General features: G+C 40.9%; 1 protein-coding gene across 9 annotated transcripts in view; it reads left to right on the plus strand.

The window, feature by feature from the left end:
* The window catches only part of DCLK1 (doublecortin like kinase 1), a 340,908-nt gene that overhangs the window by 227,015 nt on the left and 94,180 nt on the right, over window positions 1-19,713 (plus strand). For all 9 annotated transcript variants that reach the window (XR_003142225.3, XM_025462494.3, XM_025462502.3 and 6 more), the window contains exon 5: window positions 17,348-17,464. Coding sequence is in view for 8 of the 9 variants with exons in the window: in XM_025462494.3 (XP_025318279.1) it covers window positions 17,348-17,464 (117 nt within the window). In the remaining variant the exon portion in view is untranslated. The remainder of the gene's footprint in view (window positions 1-17,347; window positions 17,465-19,713) is intronic.

The following is a 19,713-nucleotide window of genomic DNA, read 5'->3' on the forward strand; positions in this document are numbered from 1 at the left end:
TTTAACTTTTTTGCTTTGTTTGGATTTTTACAATGGGTATATATCATCTCTATAAAAACAATAAGTCCATTTAAAACATTTTGATAGGTATTTTCAAAGAAGAAGAAGAAAAGTCTTCATTAAATGTTTATATTTGGCACGTATGAATATGCTTTCCTCCCTAAGTGAGACCCAGTGGACCTCATGTAGACTCCTGTGGTTACCAAGAGACCATCGTGTTCAATATTGTCTCTCTTAGCCTAAATGATGTTTAGGACTCTTTGGTTTTTGTTGGGTACATGATGTGCCAGGAAGGCTGAGGAGAATAAGATGACTTTTCTGTTTTCTAACAGAGAATAGGCTTTTAGCAACTATTTAAATACATTTCTGCTAATATTTTCAGAAAAGAATAAAACCCTCTCTATGTGAAATTGAATGTCTTTAAATATCTCTTGACACTTTTTCTTTGTTTTTGGAAATAAAGGACCAAATTTACCATAAAAATACAAGTTTACCTTAGCTCAACATCTCCGTTTACTGGGTAAATATTTGAAGATGATAAGTCTAGCCATGAAAAGAAGTTATCTACTGAAGTCATTCAGTGAATTACTCTACCAGAGATAACTACCGTGAGGATTACAGTAATGACTCATTTGTTTGATGGCTGAGGGCCAAGAGCAAATAGAATGTCATCTGATTTCAGACAGCTTCCCTGCAAGTCAACTATATTATCTCCCTTCTACCCAGACCCTTTTCACTGAAAGACCACAATCCCTCCAAAATCCTATATACTGTCATATCAGATGGCTGTCTTCCTATGACTACAAAATTTATTAGCCTTGAAATACTATAACCCAGGGACTTACATAAGTACTGCACAGGGAATTCGTTTCAAGCCACATTTGACCCCTTGTTTTAAAGGTGATCTTCAAATAGGTTTAAGGGAAATAAATCAGATTTTCAACCCATAGTCTGCTTTCTCCTAATAAAAAAAGAAAAGAGGCTTTAAATGTTTCTAACCTTTTTCTTCTTTTCTTCACTTTGGCACAGAAGATTAATCACATCTACCCAGAGATGTAATTTAATGTCTGTCATTTGGAATAGAAGAGAAAATAGATAAATGGCTCATGAAGAGAGTACTTTAAAATTAAACTATACAACCAAAGATTTTATTAGGCTGCTAATCCATCCTGCTGATGGGGAGGATACTTCTCATTAAAAAGTCAAGTAACAAGGAAACATGAGAAACAGGATAATAAATATTACACTCTTTGGCAAAAGTGAGGAAAGGAAATTTTAAGTTTTCAGAGTATGAGAGAATTACCCATAAGAATTAATTCACCCTTAAAATGTCCCTCTCACATTGCATAAATGTGAAAGAATTTGGAAAGAAGAAATTGTTCAGAAGTTTGTCTTATCTAGGAAAACTTTGTCATTCATAACTTTACATTCCCTATTTATGGGTGGGCATACTTTCCAGCAAAGGTTTCTATTTGTATCTGATATAACTCTGTGCTTAACAAAAAACCTAGCTACAAGACTTAAGTGATTAAATTATGCTCATGAGATCAGTTCCTAGATAATGGCCTTCCTCAGGTTTTCATTGAATAAAAACCGGGAATTTTGTTTTAAAGATAATATTTATGGCTACTCTCCCCAAATTCCCATTTTCTTATTCTTCCCTACACACAGTATCTTTTGTGATCTGTGAGCAGCCCAGATCATGCAGCCAGAAATCTAGTGATCAGCGTAACAGGTCACAGAAATGATGGCAAATATCTTATCTACTTGTACAACATTTTAATTGTTCCATCCAAAACTCAAAGACCCATATGAGCTGCTAAAAATGCAGATCTGGGAATAGCTGGGATATTCACCAGGATTGCCCATTTCACATTGGTTTAGCCATTTTCAGGTGTTCACCTCCCTGCCTTGTCCATTCGGACAGGTCATCTGTGGTTCTTGGACAACCTGTGATGTCCCCCAAGACTTTAACATGTCACATGATTAGCTGTGTGTGACAAGTGTGTCACCTAAGAAATTGCTGACTGTAGAATAGCAGGATTTATCTTCTGAGGCAAGCTCACTCTGTCAAAGGTATAAGCAATCCAGAAACATTTCTTCTTTCCAATTGTATTGCAAGGTAATATTTGGGGACTCACCATCCAGCTGGAAACACAGTTACTTTCTCAGCATGGGCAGTAGTAGGGCTGAGGGGAGGTGGTTAACCTGGAGAAGTTTAGAATACATTATTGATCTTAGGAAGCGAAATTTATATCTGACTTGCATTTAACCTGTGAAACTTTGTCTCTGGCTTTTCAAATTTCTTTATCCTATTTAATCTTCAAAAGAAATAAACTGACTTGCTGTTTTTCCTGGAGCAGTAGAATAGTCAGGAACACTAAGTCTAGAAAAGTGGTCCTAATGTGGGTGTTGTCTGGTTCACGTACTGAGTTATTTTAAAAAGGAAAAGAATTTATTTCATCCCTGTTTCCTGGGTTCTTTCATGCCGCTACCTTCAAAGAGTACCCTAGAAATCCATAGGCATAATAGATTCACAGAAAATGAATTTATATGCAGCACTTAATTTAATTTTTCGAATGGATCTCCCTGGTGGCACTCTTCAGAGACTTTTAGAAAAGAAGTATTGCTTGTGTGGCACCAAGGGGGAACTCTTACTAAAATCTTTTTTTCTTCAGGATAGGTACTTCCGTAATATGCCAAGAAGTCACTAATTCTAAAGCCTGTTCATAGTTAGAACAATAGATAAACCATTATGGAAAAACATGATTGGCTGCCATACTTTTATGTATTTTCTTGGAAGGAAATGAAAACTTTCTTAAGAACCTATTTAGCCTTTAGATAATATGCCTCCAGAACTACTACTACTTCTACTACTAGTTCTTCTCCTCCTCCTCCTCCTCCTCCTCCTCCTCCTCCTCCTTCTTCTTCTTCAGATTTTTTTTTTATTTATTTGAGAGTAATGACAGAAAGAGAGAAAGCTCACCCACGAGTAGGAGGGAGAAGCAGACAGCCAGCTGGGAGCCAGACATGGTGTTCTGTCCCAGGACTCTGAGATCATGGCTTGACCCAAGGCAGATGCTTAACCAACTGAGCCACCTAGGCGCCCCTGTCTAGGGAACTTCTAGCATTTTAATCCCCTCCTGTAAGTGGTACTATTATTTTAGGTACAGAACACCTTTATGCTATCTCCATAGTAATTATTTATGGTGGAAAAACAATCACAAGTTGTTTGCAAAGTTTTATTTCTTTAGACTATAGAACCATTACTTTATCATTACTTCTGCATTCTAAGGCTCTGATTATTTTAATTTTGATTATGGGGTCACAAACCAGTAGCGGAATTATATATTAAAACATGAATTTGAAGAGTTTAGGGAGGGGTATGGCTGATTCAATTCCTGACTTTTTGTGCTCTGCCAAATGTACACATTTGTGTTACCCGTTTCTTCCCTGAAGTAGCTAAGTTTTATCAACTCCTGTGATTGTCCCTATTCCTTGAAGGCAAAACCTTTAAATTAAATTCCATCCCAATGAGATTTTGCTCAGAAGTAGATTTGCATTACCATTCTTGAGTATTACTCAATCCTTTTATAACCACATAAGTTCAGCTTATCATTTGTCATGACGTTCTGATTATTTTCTTCTATACCAGGGTTGGAATGTTTATTCCTGTCCTATAGTTACGGTTTTTTGTTTTTTTTTTTTTTCGCCTTCAGCTTCCCTATTGAATTTTTATTTTTTTTCCTCCTTGAGATGACAGAGCTGGCTCAAAGATGATTTTGGTAGGAGAATTATCATATATACATATGGTCCAAAATATATATATATTTTTTATTGGAGTTCAATTTGCCAACATATAGTATAATACCCAATGCTCATCCCATCAAGTGCCCCCCTCAGTGTCCGTCACTCAGTCACCCCATCCCCCTGCCCACCTCCCCTTCTACTACCCCTTATTCGTTTCCCAGAGTTAGGAGTCTCTCATGTCTATCACCCTCTCTGATTTTTCCTACCCATTTTCCCTCCTTTCCCCTATAATCCCTTTCTCTATTTTTTATATTCCCTGTATGAGTGAAACCATATAATGATTGTCCTTCTCCGATTGACTTACTTCACTCAGCATAATACCCTCCAGCTCCATCCACGTCCACTCCTGATCAAAACTCTTCAGAGTGTAGGGATAGAGGGAACTTTCCTCACCATCTTAAAAGCCATCTATGAAAAGCCCACAGCAAATATCATTCTCAATGGGGAAACACTGAGAGCCTTCCCCCTAAGATCAGGAACACGACAGGGATGCCCACTCTCACCACTGCTATTCAACATAGTACTGGAAGTCCTAGCCTCAGCACTCAGACAACAAAAGGAAATTAAAGGCATTCAAGTTGGCAAAGAAGAAGTCAAACTCTCCCTTTTTGCAGATGACATGATACTGTACATAGAAAACCCAAAAGACTCCACCCCACGATTGCTAGAACTCATACAGCAATTCGGCAGTGTGGCAGGATACAAAATCAGTGCCCAGAAATCAGTGGCATTTCTCTACCCTGACAATGAGACTGAAGAAAGAGAAATTAAGGAGTCAATCCCATTTATAATTGCACCCAAAAGCATAAGGTACCTAGAAATAAACCTAACCAAAGAGGTAAAGGATCTATACCCTAAAAACTACAGAACACTTCTGAAAGAAATTGAGGAACACACAAAGAGATGGAAAAACTATATCATGCTCATGGATTGGAAGAATTAATATTGTGAAAATGTCTATGCTACCCAGGGCAATTTACACATTCAGTGCAATCCCTATCAAAATACCATGGACTTTCTTCAGAGAGTTGGAACAAATAATCTTAAGATTTGTGTAGAATCAGAAAAGACCCCGAATAGCCAGGGGAATATTGAAAAAGAAAACCAGAGCCCGGGGCATCACAATGTCAGATTTCAAGTTGTACTACAAAGCTGTGGTCATCAAGACAGTGTGGTACTGGCACAAAAACAGACACATAGATCAATGGAACAGAATAGAGAACCCAGAAATGGGCCCTCAACTCTATGGAGAATTATCTCCTCAGGTCTTGTCTTTACCTTCAGACACAAAAGCATGACTCCCAAATCTCATTTACTCAATGTGGAGTCAGGTTTGGTTGTCTTTTCTCAGGATGAGACTCCGATGATTTCTCTTCAAATGCAGGTATACCCCTTCCTGGTAGACAATCTCTATTTCCAATCAAGCTTGATGTCCTGAACATCTAGATGAGGGTCAGTGACTTTCTGGAAACTTGTTTTGTATATAAGCTCCTCCCCCTATCAAGAACCTGGGTCCTCTCCTTTAATTGACCAGGTGATAAACTGGATAGCTCAGGCCCACCTTGCACAGCGGTACTTAATTGTAGCATAGATATTTTCCTTGAGCTGTGTGCCTCCCAGCAAAGCAGTTCTAAACCTCTCTAGGTATAAGAAACCATCCAGGAAACACATTAAAAATATAAATTCCTAGATTGTTGGTCTAGGGGAAGGGGTTTGGGAAATTGAATATTTACCAATAACCCTCAAGTGATTCTTATCATTAAGGAAGTCAAGAAACACTCTTTTTAAATATTGCTCTCAGTAAGTTGTTGGGGTCTGTCATTTATTCCTTTCTAGAGCGACTAACTCCTATTTATTACCATCTTATGGCCCTGTTTCTTAAATTATTGTTTGAGTATTAGAATCACAGTCAGCTAAGGTGCTTGCTCAAGATCTATTTCAATCCTATGGGGTTGGAACCTCTGGGGACCTGGGCCCAGAAACCTTTTTCACATGCTCCCTCAGATCAGAGTCACTGACTTAAGGGTACCTCTCCATAGCATTAGCTTTAATGTGAATACAAATTACTAGGAACACTGGTAAAATGCATATTCTGATTCAGTAGGTCTGGAGTGGAATTTAAGATCCTACAAGCTCCCAGGTGATGCTGAGGCTGCTGGTCCATGGACCACATCAGCACAAGGAGGAAGGAATGTTCCTAAACAGAACCCAAACTATTGGACAGCACAGAGCCTGTGAGTTTGTTTCAATGGGAGAAGAGCAGACCCCATTGTCATCTAAATGGTTCTAGTCCTAATCCCATTAAGGGGGCATGTGGCAATTCAGAATAAAACCTTATCCTTTGTGAATGACATACCTGGCTTTCTCAACTGTCATTACTTTGTGTTGTCCACCAGCTCCACACCTTCATCTTTCCCAGTGAGGCCCCTTCCAGACCTCCTGACCATGAAGCACTCAGACCTGTGCTAGACCATTGAACCAAAGATGTACATTATCCTTGCTTCTGCATGGCTGAGATAAAGCCAGGCATAGAGGAGCCTTCCCAAAGAGAGAGCTAAAACTATCAAGTTTAATTTCAATTTATAGTTCTATGCTCTTTTTTGGCAGGGGAGCTTCTTTTATATCCTTTTCTTTTCCCTAGGAGTTCATACCCATTTTCTAGCTTTCAGTTCTTGAGTAATTTATCTGTTTCTTATTTCTTATCTCTCTTTCAGATCCTTTCTATTTTGTAGCTAACAAGAACCAGGTGGTCATGAGTTGCTAATAAATGTGAATTCTTATTCTTTTTCCAAAGTCTGCTTTCAGCTAGGTCTCAGTATGATAGTTTATTGTTTTTGAACATGTGAGTTGGGACCAAATCTAAAGTGGGACAGATACCTGTTGCTTTTTCAAGATTGATTTGTCTTGCTAATTCATCTCATTCTGTTAGTTTTATCCTTCTTTCCAAATGCCACATTGTACAATTACTTCAAACTCTGAGCCTCTGGATTTCCTTTAGCAATTTTCTTATCTGTATACCAGAGAATGGCAAAAGCTTTCTGGTCTGTGGATCCACACCATCAGGATCACCAGGGGATTTTGTTAATGCCCCAGGTCCCACTTCCGTGATTCTAATTGAATAGGTCAAGGGAAGGACAAGGATTTGTAAAGAGCTGGAGAGTCTGTCCTTTATCCTGCAGGAGGACCATAGGCCTTGGTAAACACTCGCTCCCCCCTGCCCTTTGGCATGTGATGCCACTGCATGTACAGACCCCTCATTAGGACTCAGCAGTACACCCACCAAAGATCATGTAGGCTGAGATTGTCCTGTCCACCCCACACCCCATCTGGTGCATCCTTGAGTTTTGTGGACTCCATCTTTGCATCATACCCCAAGTTAGTCTGTTCTGTCCATTTCCATTTCCTTCACCATAGCTCAAGCCAGCATCTTTTCTCACCTATATTAGCCCCTTTGAAACCCTTTCTCTACGTAACAGCCAGGGTGACCTTGTAGACTCACAAATAAGATGGCTTTGCCTAAAACCCTTCTATGACTCCCCATCTTGCATAAAGTACAATCCAAACCTCTCTCTTAGTCTTCTCAATCCTGACTTGATTGATCTCTTCCCTGCCTCCCTTTGTTTCCTCTAATCTGCACATGGCTGGCTCTTTCTTGTGTTCAGAGCTCACCTTCAATGTCCTCTACTCCCAGACACCTTCCCTGACCACCAGTAGAGAAAAACCACTCACTCAGCCACTCACTGTCACATCACCCTTTCAATTCTTGGCAAAGCACTTATAAAACTAGCGCTTGTCCTTGATTTTTTTGTTTTGTTTAAGATTTTATCTATTTTTCATGAAAGACACAGGGAGAGAGACAGAGACATAGGCAGAGGGAGAAGCAGTGGGACTCGATCTCAGGACTCCGGGATCATGACCTGAGCCAAAGGCAGATGCTCAAATGAATGAATTTAATCTGAGCAGGAAGTATGAGCAGAAGTTAGCCAGGTGAGGTAGTAGTATGGCCAACTTGATTCTTATGCTGGGAAATGAAGGTTTTAATGCCCAGAGGTAGGAAGATATTTAGTGCATGTAAGAAACTGAAATATTGTACCCAAAGGAAAGATGAGACAGAGGCTGAGGTAGACAGGAATCTTATGGAGTGTGCCAAGGATGTTCTCAAAAAGCAGCAAGGAGTCACGGAAAGGTTTTTGGCAGGGGAATAACAAGAGATTTTCTGCAAAAAATTCTCAAGAAATGCTTGTCCTGAAGTTGTGTCACACCTGCTGCAGTAGATTGACTAATGACCACCCAAAGATATCAACTCTTAAGTGTTACCTTATTTGGAAAAAGCAGCTTTGCAGATATAATTAGGCTAAGGATCTGGAGATGAGGAGACTACTTTGGATTATTCAGGAGGTCCCGAACACAAACGTCCTCATATGAGCCAGGCAAAAGGAGATAAAACAGGCACACAGAGCAGATGTTCATGCAGGGATGGAAGCATAGATGTCAGTGGTGTGGCCACAAGTCAAGGAATGCCCGGAGCTACCAGAACCTGGAAGAGGCAAGAAATGAATTTTTCCCTAGAGAGCCTTTGGAGGGACTGTGGCCCTGCAACACCTTGATTTTGGTCTTCTGGTCTCCAGCATCTTGAGTGAATACATTTTGGTCACTTTAAGTCACCACGTTTGCAGCAATTTGTTATAGCAGCCTTCGTAAATTAACACACGCACTTTGCAAAAAAGGAGAAATAGAAATAGAAATTCAGATGATGTGCGCTGTCACACATGGGAACCCACCCCATCAGTGTAGGCCCAGAGTGTGAGACTGGAGATGTTCGTTCATCTGCTGTTTCTGCAGTCAGCCTTTTCCCCTTGTGAATGTTCTCATGACTCTAATGGATGAAGGTAAGCCTGTTTCATACGACATGATGCTTGACTCAAGCCAGCTACTTTATTTGAGGCTAAAAGGGAGAGCTGTGTGTGTTATAGAAACAAAGACCAACCAACCAAACAAGATCATGCTAAGGCTATTTATTTTTTGCTAGAGCAAAGGAGTCAGCCGCCATCATTTGCATTTTGGCAGAGACTTAGAGCAGGCAGAGGAGTGGGAGAGCTTTATAAACGGCGAAAAGGGAAGGCTTCAGGTGTGGGCTGATTGTTGGTGTGGGGAAGCTGTGGGTGGGCTAGCTGTGTGATTGGCTGGGGTACATATTTAGCTTTCTCTGGTTTTAAGTTGGAAACAAGGACAAAAATTAGGGGAAGCTGTCATCTATTAATCAAGTCTTGGCCATGTTGGGCTGATTGTTATAGCAGTTACTGGTTAGCTTCCTGGGTCGTTACTAGGGAACGCAATCTGACTTGTGGCTAGTCTGACTTACAGCAGGCTGGCTTCCTGGCTGGTGAGCATAGATGAGGCTTGGCTTGCTTGCTGAAGTAGTGGGTCAGAGTTCTGTTGTTCTGCATGGTCCAGCCATTGTCCATTTGCATACTCAGTCACTCAGTGTTCAGTGAAGACCAAGAAGGCATCCCTCTTGAGCCAGATGACATGCATGTGTCTATCAACAGGAACACATTGGGAGAAAGGCCTTCAGTGTCTGTGATTTGTTCAAACCTCCCACCAAAGGCACACAGGTTTCTGATGAGAAGCTCAGAGCGAGCCAAGGGGTGCTTCTCAATTTTAGTAACTGCTTTACTTTCAAAAAGATGAAGATTGTTAGTGGAGTTGTATGGGCTAATGAAGAGGCAGCAGATCCTGGGCAAATGCTGAGGATTGTCAGAAAAAAAAAAAAAAAAAAAAAAAAAAAAGGCTGCCCTCAGGGACAAGTTTAAAGCTTATGATGTTGGGCTTTTATGGGAAAACAAGCTTACCAACTACAGGTATATTTTAGACTTCCAGAAAGACAAGATCTTGACTTCATATTGGCAAAAGGGTATATGATTATGGCGTTTTGAGGCAATTCTGCCTGGCTTGACAAATAGGGTTACATATTCCCAGGCTCAGTAGGGAAGAAAGGTATCTGCCTGGGTACTTGGCCTCAAACTAACATGGCCCGGGTAGCATTATTTGGGGCTGGGCTCCAAAAGTTTCATTGCAAGGTCAGGTGGTCCCTGGAAGGGAAATGATGACTTGGAGAGCAGCTATTTGGGCGATGTTCCTGGCACTTCTCTATTACTGAGATTTGTATAGCACAGAAGGCTGTGCCGCCATAACCTCCTCCATTCAACGAACTCTCAAGTGAGAAACCCCCAGTGTTTCAAGGCCCCGTGTCTCCCCATGCTCTCAGAGATGGGTGAAGCAATCGACGCTGATCCAATTTTAGCAGACAATTGGAAGACCTTCAGTGTGGCCAGTTGCATCATCTGCACTGTAGTGAATGCATAGAAGACTGAAACTATCAATTCATGTTGGCCACAGCTGTAGAAAGAATGTGCAAAATGCACTGTTTCAGGGACCCAGGCAGGTGGTTAGTGATGGCTTCATAACACCCTCAAGGAGGAACTTAAGAATGGATGGAAGACCATGGGAAACGTGGCCTGATGAAGAGATCTAGTAGTGGTTCTCAGCCAGGCATCACTGACATGAGGGACAAAGGAAATAACAGAATCCGTTTTAGGAAATGAGGACCGGACAGAACAAGGCATGGAGCAGCTTTTCTTGCCTAGTGTCTGGAGGTCGCCCTCCTTTCTCCCTCCTCCAGGGCTGAACCGCAAGGACTGCCTGACCAGCAGGCTGGGACCATACGGACAAGAACACTCATGGGTGACAGAAATAAGATAGCAGGAACCTGGGTTACCAGGCTAATGTCTTAGAGCAAAACTGCTCCCCACCCCAGACCTCCATATACGTCTACGTTGTTATAAAGGGAAAATTAACTTTTATTTGACTGTTAGGAGAAAGGAAAGTATTTAGAGAAGAGAATCATTCTGAGTGGTGACTCTTGTGACATTAGTACAGAAAATCCCAGTGCCCTAAAGTCTTCTGCAGAGGTTACATAAAGGAGTCTCAGCCAATGAGTGCTTCCAGAGCTGGTTGGTGTTAGCTTCACAGCCAGCAGCCCTGGCTGTGGGAACACGTGTGCGCCATCTGGAGTGCTCAGCTGAGTGTTCTGAAAAGCTGTGGTGGGCCAGTCTAGGTGCTGGGTTTAGACACGCGTAGCTGTATTTTTAGAAGGTACTTTAAAAATCTCAATTTCTGGGACTTTACTCTCCAGCTAAGCGACTCCAACCAATGCCTTCACTTTCAGCTCAGTCTGCTACATACTTCGTTTTTGAAAAACCACGTCTCAGAGTGTTTCAATCTCGACTGCTTTTATTCTAGACATGCTGCATATGGAGCTTAGGGAAGTAACACTGGTTCCCAACCCCACAGCCAGTAGGGATGGGAATTTCACTGTCAAAGTGTCAGGATTGACTCAGAATGCAGGTGGCACAGGAATGATAGAATGGGCTTCAGTCTTTGCTGGGGAGATGCAGACTGACCCTTCCTGCAAGGAGCCTGTATTTGGATATCCTGTGATGCTACTGTGAAGTGCAAAAATCATCATGTTTCTATCAGAAGTAAACCTTAGTTGCCAGACATAACCAAGAATGCTCTGTTCAGTTCACCAGTGCTGACAATCCGGAGACTAAGCAGGATGATGAAGGCTTCAAAACCATGAGACAGATGTGGTGAATCCTCCAAGCACCAGAGGTGCTCCAGAGAAAGCTGGACAGCCACTTCTAGAGACAGGAGAAGATACTCATGAATTGAGGAGAGTTGATTTGGTAACCGCTGATAACCTTGGCATTCTCAGAGGGCTCCTTCCAACTGAGGGCATATGAACATGTAAGAGCGACGTGGTAGAGAGTTAGAGACAGAATCCCAAGTTCTCTCTCGGTCGTTGAGTTTGTGTCATTTTTATAAAAAGTCTCTAGAACTGAATGTGCTTCCTGACTCCCTTTTGCATATAATCAAAGAGAGGGATGCTATTCCATTTGGAGGTTTTGTGCTTTTGCCAAGTTGAGAGGAAGCTTATCTTTGTAATCAGGGTGGGGAGGAAAGCACAAAGCCTCTACTGCTCGTGATGGATTCTTCCAGATGAACTTGCTCATCTCCTTAACAGTTCTGAACAACTGAATTTCGAGCAGGTATCAATTGAGAGGCCTCTGCTTGACGGTGCTTTTATTCTGGTTGGTTTTGAAAAGAGAGTAAAGGAGCAGAAACATACCTTGTTTAAAGAATATTCTCTAGCCAGCATGCAGCATATCACTAAGGCTGTCTAGGCACGTGGGGCTTCCCCTTTGCTCTTCAAGGTTCTCCAGAAGGCACAAGTGGGTCCCTCTGAAGGTACTAATGTCCCTGCTGTGTGAACTCAGGTGAGGTGTTAGTGCCTGTGGTGGCATTCTGCCATCATTTCTCTTCTCTAGCACCTTCCACAACACTACAGCCTACCTACCAACTGTTTCTGAGTGGGGGGAGAATCTGCATAAGTGGAGGTTCTCATGCCACTGGGAACATGGCCAAAGAATTTGTTCCTGTTTTAGTCTCTTCCCTATACATCGGCATCTGGGTTGTCTTTCTAAATTTGTCCATTACAGAAGGCTCATTTCTTGAATTGGGGTCCAGGGTGAAGGTGGGAAATATTCTAATTCCTATCTGACCAAATCTTGAGGACATCTGTAAGGCAAACATTCGTAGAGACCATATGGAGAATGATACTTTCCTTCACAGAATTGTGAGTATAGGGACTTTCCAAAGCAGAGATTTAATTAAATCTGGTTTGCTTGCTGTGGTAGCTTCACTCACCAGACACCCATTTAATGTGCTTGATCTGATTTTCTATACTTTGGGTAGACTTCAACCTTTAGTAGCAAGAGAAATTACTATCTGGAAGCTTCAAGTGGCTTACCTGCAATCCTTCAATATTGTCTTTCTTTTCTTTTTTTAAGATTTATTTATTTATTTATTTATTTATTTATTTATTTATTTATTTATTGAGAGAGAGAGCACAAGCAAGTGTGAGGGGCAGAGTGAGAGGGAGAGAGAATCTCAAGCAGACTTCATAGTGAGCATGGAGTCTGACATGGGGCTGGATCTCACGAGCCTGAGACATAGTGTCTGACACTTAACCCACTGTGCCACCCAGGCGCCCCCAATATGGTCTTTCCAAGGAGTGTCTGTTCTGTCCATTATCTCCGCTGCCAAAGGAAATGCATCCCTCATAATACAAGGGTGCCAAAAATATCAGAATGAAGTGATTACCCTCCCAAAACAAATGGCCCCACAAGAGAGGGAGAATGGAGGGTGCTGTTTTTTTCCTTGCCAGAGGCTATGAAATTGTCTTTTGTGAGAACAAATAAGGGTTTCTGTTTTACTAGCCATTTAGATCATATTATTTATGATGTTTCTAAGTTGTGGTTCTAAGCTGACAAAGATTTTGGTGTTCTCTCTAAAGTAATGAAGCATTTGTCCTTCTTCACTGCATTTTTCACCATTATAAAACACCATTCCCATTTAAACTAATTAAAATACTTAAAATTTAAACTTTAATGGGAAAGATGGTTGGAGTCTTTTGGTTTGTTGGTTTTTTTTTTTTCCTAATTTATGGCTTGGAGCTGCAATTTTCTTCAGTTGCTTTTATTTTGACCCTAGGAAAAAAGCAGTTGCTGTCATTGTTTTGTTTCTGTTTTCTGTTATTCAGCCCTAGCCTTTCAGAATTATTCTAATCCCTTATATGACTCATGAAGCTTCACTATTATCCTGAAGGCAAGAGGTACAAGATTTGTAATATTTGTAATTATCTTTCAGACTCCATGACCCCCAGCCTAATACTTCACTATAACTCCACTTCTGAAAGAGCATTTATTGTTTTGTTCTGTTCTGTTTCCTGATACGATAGGCATCTTGATAGAGTTGTAGCTCTAGTATCTTCATTTTTACCTCAATGTCGATATGGGAACTGGTTGTTTGCAATGCTTCCCACTATCCACCATCACTTACTTGTCTCTCTGCCCCAACCATGGGCACTGATAGAAATTTTTCATCCTTTATTCACAGTAGGACAGCTTGCGTAAGTGACAACATCAGATCCTGGGATCATGAGGAAGCCACCAATTCAAGACTAGGGTTCTAATAGAAGTCATTTAGCCTTACTGAGACCCAGTTTCCTTCTCTATAAAATGAGAAACTGGATGAAGTCAGTGAATAGTAAGAGTTCACACAAGTGGTAAGAAGATCAGTAGCAGGCAGCCTGGGTGGCTCAGCAGTTTAGCGTCACCTTCGGCCCAGGGCATGATCCTGGAGACCTGGGAATGAGTCCCCCGTCAGGCTCCCTGTATGGAGCCTGCTTCTCCCTCTGCCTGTGTCTCTGCCTCTCTCTCTCTCTCTCTCTCTCTCTCTCTCTCTGTGTGTGTGTGTGTGTGTGTGTGTCTCATGAATAAATGAATAAATAATCTTTAAAAAAAAAAAAGAATCAGTAGCAATTTGGGCCAATATTTATGGAGGAACTTTACACACTTTTTCACATGCCAGGACTGGTTAGTACCAAGTGGAGTAGGAGGTGAGGGGGCAGACTAACAAATGGATACTTTTGATAGATTAATGATATGGTGAGAACTAGGTTCAAGAGAAGCAAGAGCAGCTCTAGAAGCATGGCATGAGCCCATGAGTTCTTTTCAGTACTTCAAAAATCAAACAAAACGCCCACGTTGGCTCTGATAAGACTGAGCTACCTAATATCTTTATGGTAGCTGGAAAATGTCAACTTAGTGTAGTAAGATTGGTTCAGTTTTGCTGATCCCAGAGCCCTGGTTGGTAGTTGGAGCCATAACTAGCAATTCTGGCACCTGTGGCAACCAGCACACGACAAACCCTAAAATCAACTTTTTAATTCATGTTGCGACTCACAGATGGGTGTTATTACCAATGTGCACCATCTGGTAGCTTCTTATTTTAACTTTTCATTCTTGCTCACTAGATACTGAGCTTTTTAAATTATTATTTTAAATTTAGTGACCCCTAAACATTCATGATCTGAGACAAAAAGTCCTGGTCATCCTGCCCTCGTTATAGTCCTGATTTTGAGTTAAAATGAACAATGTATTATTATTCAAAACAATTTGTTTCATACCAAGGTTTTTTCAAACATGAGTTTCATGACATAAAAATTAGCAAAAGAACCCTCAGTTTCAACAATGATTTCGTTCAAATTACTGCTGGCTAGAAGACTCCATACTGCACTACCAGGTGGTATTTTGAGTCCCAAAACTTTGTATTTTCTTCATTATGCCTGCCATGCTCAGCACTTGGCACACAGTGGACACATGATGGAAGTTTAACTGGAAGCATGCCAGTGGACCAGCAACATTGCAGCCATCCAATCTGGTTGCTAATATATTTCCAAAAGGCCAGGCCAGTATCCAAGGCTAGGACAAATTCCAGGATTTGTTGTCTGTTACATGGACAGAGCCTTGAGCTAATTGGATGTCCTCTTCACATGTCCCAAAATCTGTTTTGTGAATTAAACCTCTGTAGACACACCTGTGGACACTGTCACCCCATGAGAATAATTTTTGAGGTTCTGGTTGTATCTTTTATTGTATTTCTTGCTAACTTCTGTCATTTAATTTTTGCTGATCTCTCTCTCTCTCTCTCTCTCTCTCTCTCTCTCTCTCCCTCTATAAGAAATAGAAGTCTATTTCAGGACCATCTGGCTAGGCTAGAGCAGCCAACAGTGGCCCAAGTAACTACCAGGGAAGCCTGGATATGCTCAGTAATGCCCTGAATCATTTTCTCTCTGCTTTTGGCGAAAAGACCACATAACTAATACCTCAAGGTGGAATTTCTTTCCTCTTCTTTTTCTTCCTGAAATCCTTCCTCTTCTTTTTTGCCTCACTACCCCCTATAGTTCAATGCATAAGGCTCTCCAGGACACATTCTCCCCTATCTCCTATGTACAGCCTTCCAACATTTGTATTTTATGTACACTTACATGCCTTCTATATTAAACAATATGAACTACTTTGTTGGTCTGGGAAAAATAGGAAAAGATGTTTATATAAAGCCATTCAGAATGTATAAAGGAGAGAAAAACATGTTTTGAGTTCATAAAATTAGAAATTTCATGAGTAGGGAAGAAAATTTCAAATTCAAGCATCAGAAATAGATCTGGAATTATTATGATTTCTTTGTTATTGAAATATAAAATGGCAAAAAATGCATAAGGGAAAAGCTAATCAGTAGATTTCAATTTTAGACTACTATACCTAAAAAGAATACCACATTTAAAGCTAACATCCTTCAACAACTACCTACAAAGATAAATATTTATAATGTGGTAGATAAAAGGAAAGAACTTTAATACAGAATGCATTCTTACAAACCAATAAGAAAAAGAACATGCAAATTGCAAAGGGCCAAAGGACATGAGCAAATAATAGCAAAAGAATACAAATGGCTAATAAGCATCTGGGAAAAAATATAGAACTTTATTGGTAATCAAGGCAATTCAGATTTAAGGCAATGAAGTCTGATATTGTGTAGAAATTAAAGATTTTTTGAGAAGATAGAACCTAACCTTAGTGAGGGGTCAGGCTATGAGTACTCTCATACTCTGATGGAAGTACAATTTGGGTCAGCCTCTCTGGAGGGCAGTTCGTCAAAAGCTTTTCAAAAGTGCATCTCTTTAGAATCAAAATCCTACTTTCTTCAACAGAATTTTTTAAGCACTTGCAATGTGCCCCCTGGTTTCCAGTAACTAGAAACTAAATTTTATTTGCAGAGGTTAAATCTTTCCTAAAGAAATAATCAGATAAATGCACACTTATTTAGAAGGGTGTTTTTTAGCATAATTACTTATGATAGTGAAATGTTGAACCCAAGTTTAATGTTAAATTTCATGAACACAAACACCAAAGATTTAAATCTAATAAAAGCAAATTGTTTTTCATCCTCAGGCCTAGAAGCGTCCTATAAACACTGTTGTGTGGTGGCACACACTCACACGGTGCCCTTGTAGCAGGGTAAAGTCATCTCCACCAATTTGACCTCTTTTGAGCCAATGGTGTCATTTCTTAACATATGGCAAAAACAAACAAAAAACATCGCTAGCACTGCAAGGAATCCCTAAGACCAATAAATTGGGACCTGATGGGTAGAATCCTCGATCACTGCCTATCTTGGTTTATGAGATTGACCTTTGGTCTAACATTTTTCTTGGAAGAAAGAACAATTTATCCTGAAAGAAATACATAAACACAAATAACACACAAGGCGGGTGGAGAGAACCAACAAGCTAAGCTATTTACTAAGCTATTACTCCTCATCTATCCAAAATATTACTGTAAACAAGGTAAACTAGAAGGCTTAGGGTATTATTTACTTCGATGTCTAAGACGCCCGCCCACCGTACCCTTTCCTCATTGTTTTTTGGCTTTTGTTATAGATAAGCACTGGGTTGGCAGGAAGTAGATGCGGCTGAGGGTGGCCATATATATCTATTTCCAGGTTTTCTATGCATTTTGAATGGTTTGTGCCATGCTCCTATAATGATGTGTGGTTGTTGTTCTTTCTCCAGAATGTCGAGTGGTGAAGTCCACTTCTTACACCAAAATAGCTTCATCATCCCGCAGGAGCGCCACCAAGAGCCCGGGGCCTTCCAGGCGCAGCAAATCCCCTGCATCAACCAGCTCAGGTAAAGCACCACAGGAGATGAAGAAACTGTCTTGTTTCTGACGCATGATGAGCAGAGGGTGTGTGAAGCCCAGAGCATGAGGTTTTTAAGATAGGGTAGATTCCGGTTTACAATTTTAGAACAAGTTGGAGTGGTGTGGAACAGATTTGCTAGAGTCTAGCATGTTAGCTTAAAGGAAAAGCATCAAGCTTGGGAAAACTTACTTAGCAAAGACTCAGGAAACCCAAATTTGTCCACAAATAGAAGTATACTACCGACTTGCGTCATTTCTACCACCAAAATCAATTTTTCACGCTAAGAGCAAACTCCCCTCCCCCTCAACTCCAAAAGCCTCTGTTGAAGCATTTCTTCTACTTGGCACTGGCTTATGAGGAGTTTCCAATTTGTATTTGCTGAACTTCCATAAAACACATGTTTTACTCTGGGCCCCAGACTGGCTCTGGAGCTAAAAGCAGTAAGAATAAGAGCCTGGAGCAGGAAAAACTGTGTTGACTCTGGGTCAGTGTCCTGCCTCTCAGGGGCTCTATGCTGGTGCTATAGCAGGATGTGTACTCAACAAATGACTGTCTCAACCCTGCATCTTCCTTCTTTGGTGTTAAAAATAAAATGAGTCAGAAGGTATATGTTTGGTTTGGTTTGGTTTTTGGTTCTTTCTTTTTAGTTTCAGGAATAAGGTCTATTTCACTCCTGAAGGGAATTATTTATTAAATAATATAAATTGTTGAATGGGAATTATTAACTGATATGTACATCAAGGTGATTGTCCCTAATTTCATGAAGACAGAGGAAGCTCTTATGAATAGAGACAAAGACCCTTTGTGGCTACATGGAGGCCGTGTACTTGCCAGCGTGAGCCAAGAGACATGTGCAGAGATCTCTAAGCTGGAGCAACAAGGCCTGTCTCTGGCATCATTCGCCAGCTATTAAACTACAGTGTAAGTTATAACCTCCATACTTAAAAAGAGAGAGGTGCTCCGATCTGTTTTTCCTAATAAAAAAATAAAACTATGACCTCCAAAGGAAGTCTTGGAAAAAGAAACTCTTAGTAAGCTGGGTAGCTAGAGCACCTAGCTCATCTTGGTTCTCTCTGAATTACCTTCTCCCTGGGCTTTTATTGTTCACAGCAAATCCCTAGTCTCCAAAGATCTTCTTTGATGTTCAAAGGGTGGCAATAATGGGCGGCCACTGCCCCCTTCTCACAGCATACCCCACATCATAACCAGTCAAGGAATAAGTCTCAGATCATGGTTAGCCCTTGAGATGCAGCTTGTTTGCTTCTCCTAGTTTAAGGGTAGACTGAGAACTCTTTCCTTAATATGACATAGCTCACCCAGATTGAATGGAACCCTGAAATGAGACTTTGCTAATGAGTGAGGTATTGAGACTCAAAGTGTAGAGTGCATGAATGTTACTTGGGAACTCAGTAAAGTTTGTCATTCTGACTGCTGCCCCCATGCCTCAGATTCTGATACATAGGCCATAAACCTATGTTTTAGCAAGTATTCTAAGCAATTTTAATCAGATGATCTATGTATGTACCATACTATGAAACGCAGGGGTTAAGGAAGTGGCTCCCCAAATGTGGTTCCCTGGACCATCAGTAGCACCATCATCTGAGCATGTTAAAAATGCAGTCTTGATGAGGCCCTCTGCAGACCCACTGAGTCAGCAACCCAGGAATTTAGGGCCCAGCAGTCTGGGTTTTCACAAGCCCTCCAGATGATTCCGATGCTCACCCAAGTTTGAGAACTAATGAATGATAGATAATAAAAGGGAAATAAATATAGGGAGTCATTTGACTGCATAATCTGGTAAAAGATATGACTTGCTCATCTTCATTTATTGGTATGACAGAGATGACTTCCTTTCTATGCCTCTACTTGTCCATCTTTAACCTTGTACCATAGCAATGTCCATCTTTAACCTTGTACCATGAAGTATAGACCAAGGTTTTAATGACCCACCTTCAGAGAGCCTATTACCTGGGCCAAGAGAGAATTTCTGTCTGAAGATCATCCCTTCCCTGGAAACAGATATTGGGGAAAGTCTTTCTCTTTAAGAGAGATACCACCTGTACACAGAGATATAGACTTCTACCAAATGGCAGAGAGGTGCATGTATAACTCCCCTTGGAGACCTTAGCTTGTTCATTAATCAGCCAGCAGGTGAAACCTGAGCTCTTTAGAACATGTTCAGTCTTGACCAAAGAAAATTGCTCATTTTCTCTGAGCAAACCTGGGCTGTCAAAT

This window comes from Canis lupus, chromosome 25, assembly GCF_003254725.2.
Source record: "Canis lupus dingo isolate Sandy chromosome 25, ASM325472v2, whole genome shotgun sequence".
NCBI classification, from domain to species: Eukaryota; Metazoa; Chordata; class Mammalia; order Carnivora; family Canidae; genus Canis; species Canis lupus.